The following is a 6739-nucleotide window of genomic DNA, read 5'->3' as shown; positions in this document are numbered from 1 at the left end:
GGTCATTAGAGGTGACCGCCTGTGGAGCCAGCATGTGCTCCATAAGTATTTAGGTATGTGTTTGGGGGTAGAGGAAGGAGGAGCTATCTATACACCTGGGTTCAAGGGTGACTAGAATTCTCCAAAGGCCACACCTAGTAACATATTGTGTTTTGAGGGAAGCAGTGACTTCAGTTTCATGTTGCGTTCATCAGAGGAAATTACCAGTGTAAGGACCCTCAGGGAATCCCTGCTCTTATGTCCCTAGAAAGAGAAGACCATGGTGAGGAGACTCTCTAGGATCCGACCATCATGGAGGGAAGCTATGCCTGGGCAGATGCTCAGAAGTATCTACTGCTATCCTCAATGCTATTACTGTTAAGGGCACCTAGGCTCTGTCACTATGCCCCTGGGACTTCCTCCAACGTGAAAACAACTCTGCTTCAAACGGACATTTAAGCATTTCAGCCTTTCTCTCCCTCTCTCAGACCCAGGCCACTGAGCAATGATAAACTAGATGAGCCCCTGACTTTGCCCTATGCTAACTCATGCCTCTTCTATTTTTAGCAGTGCTGGAAATACCTTCTGTTTATCCCCAGAGCCACTTTAAACATTCAGAGGCTTTTTTCCCTACTTAAGAGGATTTATCTTAGCAAATATTAAGGGCTCACCCAAAAGGCAAGGCTCTTCCTGACCTCACACTGTCACTCACACAGTACTTTCCCAGGACTCTGAGTGGGCTCAGCTCCAAGCCAGGAAGGCTGAGCTCCCCCTTTCCACCTTTAGTCATTTTCCTGCCTGAGCTTAATTTGCTCTGTAGGCATTAGGAGCAAGGATGGGTTAGTACAAAGATGAACATAGGATTTCTGTGTGGAATTCGTTTTCTCATGGGGTCTCTTGTTTGATCTTGGGTGAGTTATTTCACCTCTCACAGCCTCAAACTGTTATCACTTGAGAAGCATGAATCTAGTGAAGATCTCAGAGATCCATTAAACTAGAGGCTCTGAACTAGGCTGTGACCCTCACCCTAGGGAGTTCTTACTCTGAGGGGAAGGGGTCTTCATACTGGGAAAGCTCCTAGAATGAGACATAACAGGTGTATACTAAGGACTTATTCAATGTTTATTGAATGAATGAGGATATAGATATTACTATGGGCACACTGTTGAATTGATGGTTTTGAACTGTGATATTGGAGAAGACTCATGAGGGTCCCTTGGACTACAGAGAGATCCAACCAGTCTATCCTAAAGGAAATCAGTCCTGAATATTCATTGGAAGGACTGATGCTGAAGCTGAAGCTCCAATAATTTGGCCACCTGATGCGAAGAGCTGATTAATTTGAAAAGACCCTGATGCTGGGAAAGATTGAAGGCAGGAGAAGGGGACGACAGAGGACGACATGGTTAAATGGTGTAACCAACTGATTGGACATGAGTTTGAGCGAGCTCTGGGAGACGGTGAAGGACAGGGACATCTGGTGTGCCGCAGTCCATGGGGTCGCAAAGAGTCGGATACAACTGAGAGACTGAACAACAACAGCAAGTGTTGTTTTGAGCAGACACATTTCTGATTCCCAGAAATCCTCCCCAAAGACACAGAGCCAGAGAGAGGAGGAAACCATTGCAGCCAGCAAGATTCTTAAGCTGTTGGGTCTGGAGTAGGAAGTGGGCAAGAGGTGGGGAAGTGTTCACCCTGGAGGGCTCCATGAATGGGCTGGGGATACAGGTGGTTAGAGAAGACGACCAGGTTTTCAGGTGGGGGTGGTATAGAGTTGTGTTAGGAAAGAGGGCAGGGCCATGTCCAGAAGGCTGGGTGGAGTGGAGAGAAAAGTTTATCCCAGAAGAGGAATTAGCTCTTGAAAATCTCTGAAATAGGAGAGGGGTGAAGGTGTGGTTGGTGAAAGCAAAGCAGGTTTACCCAGATTAGCAACCAGTCAGAGAGGGGTGAGGTTGGTGGTGGTGGTGGGGGGGTGATAATTAAGTAATTCCAAATGTGTGTAGTTTAATGGAGTTAGGAGAAGGACAGGGGGATGAACATAAGGGTGTAGGACATTTCAGACAAGGACTCTATAACCAGTCGATTCCATGATCTCTAGCATCTACCATTATAAGGCAGACAGTGCGTGACCACTTCAGCTCATCTGATCCCCTTCCTTTCCCACTTGTTCATCTGCTCAAATGTGTTCTATCCCACAGCACACGAGGAACAACCATCCCAAGGAAAAAGGCAGCAGAAAGTGGCACTACCACAAAAGGACTCAGTTCTTTCTTCAGAATTAGCTCATTAAACACTCCAAGAAGCCTGTGGTTCACCCCTCCCCCAAACAAGCCCTATTCTGGGTCTAAGGGGGAGGGGCAATTGGAATCAGGCCCAGGTGACATCATTGTCATACAGCCAGTGCCAAGGAATATCAAGTGGGTGGTTTTCATCACAAAAGCTGAGCCAACTGATAATTGAGGGGAGTCAGGTGAATCATGTTTGACAGGTAAGGAATGAAAACAGAGGGGCCCCCGATGAATGTATTTCCTTAAGGCAGGGCTCATCCATTGTATAAAAAGCCAGCTGGCCCGTTGACTTCACAACCGACTAGAGCAACCAGACAACCTGTTCTTCTCTGTGTACCAGGTGAGTCTCTGATTAGAACCCATTTGAAATTTTTATTTTATCATTGTTGGAAAATGGACAGAGGCAAACATGTATAAGAGGGTTGAAGAGAGAATACTGGGGTATCTTTATTTTAAATGAAACATGGTTTGGGTTTGAAAGGACATTAGAGCTGGCGAAGGTAGCCGCTTCAGTGGACAGCTATGGAACTGGGAGTCAAAAAGAAGGACAATCTTTGTAAGTTCTCAAGGTAAATTAGTGGTAGTGTTATCACTAGAACTCAGGACACAGTCAGTAACACCATGATTCTCTGTTTATGATAACTTATTATACAGATTCTAATTCATAAGATGGACATTTACTGAATATTTATTATATTTAAGGCACAGTGCTAGGCACTGTGGAGGGGATCAAATGGTCACAGAACTTACTTAGCAAACTTACAGCCTAGCAGGGAAGATAATGCATGTACATACATGTAGATGAAATCTAAAGTAGATAGTGACTGGTATCAGAGAGGGGTCAGGGAAAGGCAGTGGCAGTTTGAGGGAGCTCAAGAAGAGCTCCTGGTGATGACGCATGATGTGAGCTATGATGGAGGAGTATTTGGACCCACAGAGATGGGAAGGGAAGCATTTCAGAAAGGACTGTGTACACAAAGGCCAGAGAAAAGTTGAGGAGCTCTATAGGCTCAAACAGTAAGTCACAAGGTGTTCTGTGTGATACTAGAGGTGTGTACAGTGTGATTTTTTCTACAACATCAGTTTCTAAATGACTTAATATGTGGTCTTGGGTGTTTATCGTCAAGGGATGTGACATGTCTGAGGAAGAAAGGGAGCCGAGGAATGAATCCCCCTGAAATGGCACAGAAATGAGTTGCCTTTAAGCTCCTCCTCTTGAAAAAATTCAGAAATTATCAAAGCATGTTTTAACTATCAAATTTAGCTAGGAGGAACAGAGGCTGTCTCCTCTAAAGGGCCTGAAATGAAACTATTTGGCATTTAACTTGATTTCTTCTCTGTCTAATCAAATCATTGAGTCAGCTTTTCTGTCTCTAGGTTCAGCCTCCTTTGAAGTATGAGTTCCCATCAGCAGAAGCAGCCCTGCATCCCACCTCCACAGCTTCAGCAGCATCAGGTGAAACAGCCCTGCCAGCCTCCTCCCCAGGAACCATGCATCCCTCAAACCAAGGAGCCATGCCACACCAAGGTTCCTGAGCCCTGCCACCCCAAGGTTCCAGAGCCCTGCCATCCCAAGGTTCCAGAGCCCTGCCATCCCAAGGTTCCTGAGCCCTGCCATCCCAAGGTTCCAGAGCCCTGCCACCCCAAGGTTCCGGAGCCCTGCCACCCCAAGGTTCCGGAGCCCTGCCACCCCAAGGTTCCGGAGCCCTGCCATCCCAAGGCTCCAGAGCCCTGTCCTTCACCAGTCGTCCCAGGGCCAGCTCAGCAGAAGACCAAGCAGAAGTAATGTGGTCCACGCCATGCCCTTGAGGAACTGACCACCAGCAGCTGAATCTCCTCTCCCATCTGCTTCTGTTGCCCCATTTGCAATTAGTGTGCTGTCACCCTGAATCATAACCCCTCCTTCTTTGTACCCTGTAAAAAGCTTCGCTCACATTCAGTCTGGAGGGTTCCTGAGCTTCTGAATCAGGTTGTAAAGTTCACTGGCTGAGCTAGTCTTCCGGCTGCTCAGGGCTCATCTGAAGAAAGATGTTGGGGTTGGGGGAATCGAGAGAATCTTCCCTGCTCTGCCCCCATTAAATATGTTTAACTCAATAGCTGACTGTACGTGTCATTGGCTGACAGTTTCCTTCAAGGTTATTTCACGTGAAGCAGAAACTGCCCACAGCAAGGGCTGATTGTGAGAGCTGCAGTCAGAAAAGATCTAGACATCGGGAACATGTGTGTGTGAGTATACTCACAAGCACTGCTAGGCTGGCATTGGGAGAGCAGGCAAGACCACCAGAGTCTGTTACTTTGGACAGCCTGAGTTAGAGCAGGACTTTCTTCTTGAAAGAGTAAATTATTCATATCTAAGTGTAGATGGTGTCTGCTTCATGCCATCTCTGACTCTACCCACATTGCCTTTATTTTGTTGTCATTTCTTTATTACTGTTCCTGTTCTAACATGATTATCTATTCTTCACTCATTCTCCCTGCTTGATGTACCCCACACATGAAGCCAAGCTCTTAAACACACTCACAGACACAAACACACACACACACATCTTCATCCACACATACCTGCCCACACAGTCACACACAGATCCCCCAAATTACAAAACACACACACACACACACACACACACACACACACACAATGATTTAATCAACTTGCTATTTTTTTTGTTGTTGTTCTTTCACTGAACCCCCAGTATGAAGACCCCAATACCTAACAGCAGGAAGGAAAGTAGCACCCACAGTGTGTGCCCTAGGAGGAACCTGAAAGGGGTGATCTTCACTGCTATCTCATAGGAACATGCATTCACACAAATACACACTGACATAAAGACACACATGCCCTCCCTCTCTCTCCACACACACACAGGGTGCTTCTCAGAGTAGAACATAGGAGCAAATGCAGCAAATAAAAATGGAAAAGAAAAGTTTAGGCAAGTTTAAGAAGGAAAAGGGGTAAATCATATGAGACCAAAATTAAGACAAAGTTAAGGGAGAGCAGATAATAAGATACAAAAGGCAACCTAGGTATCCATTGATCGATGAGTGGATAGAGATGATGTGGTATATACATACACAATGGAATATTACTAAGCCATAATAAAGAAGGGAATCTCGCCATTTGTAGCAACATGTATGGGCACAGAAGGTATTATGCTAAGTGAGATAAGTCACATAGAGAAAGACAAATACTGTATGATTTCACTTATATGTGGAGTCTTTAAAAAACAAATACCAAAAAACAGAAACAGATTCAAAGATACAGAGAATGAACAGAAGGTCACCAAATGGGAGGGTTTGAGGTAATGGGCTTCTCTTGTGCCTCAGCTGGTAAAGAATCCACCTGCAATATGGGAGACCTGCGTTCGATCCCTGGGATGGGAAGATCCCCTGGAGAAGGGAATGGCTACCCACTTCAGTATTCTGGCCTGGAGAATTCCAGGACTGTATAGTCCATGGGGTCGCAAAGAGTCGGACATGACTGAGCAACTTTCACTTTCACTTTGAAGTAACGGGCCAAATAAATGAAGGGAATTAACAGGTAAAAAGTTCCAGTTATAAAGTAAATGTCACAGGGATATAATGAACAGCAAATACTGTCAATAATATTGCAATACTTAATGGTGACAGATGATTACTAGACTTATTGTGGTGATCAATTAATGTATATATAAAAGGTGAATCTTTGACCACCTGATGAGAAGAATTGACTCATTTGAAAAGACCCTGATGCTGGGAAATATTGAAGCCCAGAGAGAAGGGGACAACAGAGGATGAGATAGTTGGATTGCATCACTGACTCAATGGACATGAGTTGAGTAAACTCCGGGAGTTGGTGATGGACAGGGAGGTCTGGCATGCTGTGGTCCATGGGGTCGCAAAGAGTCGGACACGACTGAGCGACTGAACTGAACTGAACTGAAAAGTTGAATCACTAAGTTGTACACCTGAAAGTAATATATTCTTTGTCAACTACACTTCAATAAAAAAATAAAAGAAGCTAATTGACAAAAAAATTTTTTTAAACCTTTTCTACACCACACATTGAAATTACATTTATTTACAACACTTCTTTAGCATGTTTCAAAAAAGTAACGCTGTCCAAGATATTGATGAGCTAGAGGCAAGATTTTTTCAGAAACTTCCTAAGGCCCTGCAGCTGTTTCCAGAACCACAGCCCCAAAAGAGAGGAAAGGGGGTACAGTTAGATCTTGTGTATGTGATCCCACATAAACCCCCAATGCAATACTGAATCTTTTGGGGAAAGCCCTCCACTCTGTCCACCCCATTCACTACCAAGAACTGCAGTCTTGCCCACTGACTTTGAAGCTATGGCCACCAAAGTTTAAATGAGGGTATCAGGCCAAGGTGGAGTTCTCCCCATCTCAGCTACTCCTCTTCTTTCAGCCCCTTTCCTCTCCAGGAAGTAGAATCTCAGGTCACCCAGCCAACAGTAGAGGGCAGGGCACTGCTTG

The 6739-nt window shown here is 45.1% G+C and overlaps 1 protein-coding gene across 2 annotated transcripts; it reads left to right on the top strand.

The window, feature by feature from the left end:
• Positions 1–3663: 3663 nt before the first annotated feature.
• LOC136161752 (cornifin-B) lies at positions 3664–4053 on the top strand. Of its 2 annotated transcripts, XM_065926819.1 has the most exons (2): positions 3664–3795; positions 3916–4053. In XM_065926819.1, the coding sequence occupies exons 1-2, from the start codon at positions 3664–3666 to the stop codon at positions 4051–4053; spliced, it is 270 nt and encodes an 89-aa protein (XP_065782891.1). The 2 variants fall into 2 exon arrangements, with proteins under 2 accessions (XP_065782891.1, XP_065782883.1); XM_065926811.1 differs by having other exon boundaries at positions 3664–4053.
• Positions 4054–6739: the final 2686 nt, after the last annotated feature.

The sequence above is a fragment of the Muntiacus reevesi genome, chromosome 1 (assembly GCF_963930625.1).
Source record: "Muntiacus reevesi chromosome 1, mMunRee1.1, whole genome shotgun sequence".
NCBI classification, from domain to species: Eukaryota; Metazoa; Chordata; class Mammalia; order Artiodactyla; family Cervidae; genus Muntiacus; species Muntiacus reevesi.
This window is presented reverse-complemented; position numbering and strand designations above follow the sequence as displayed.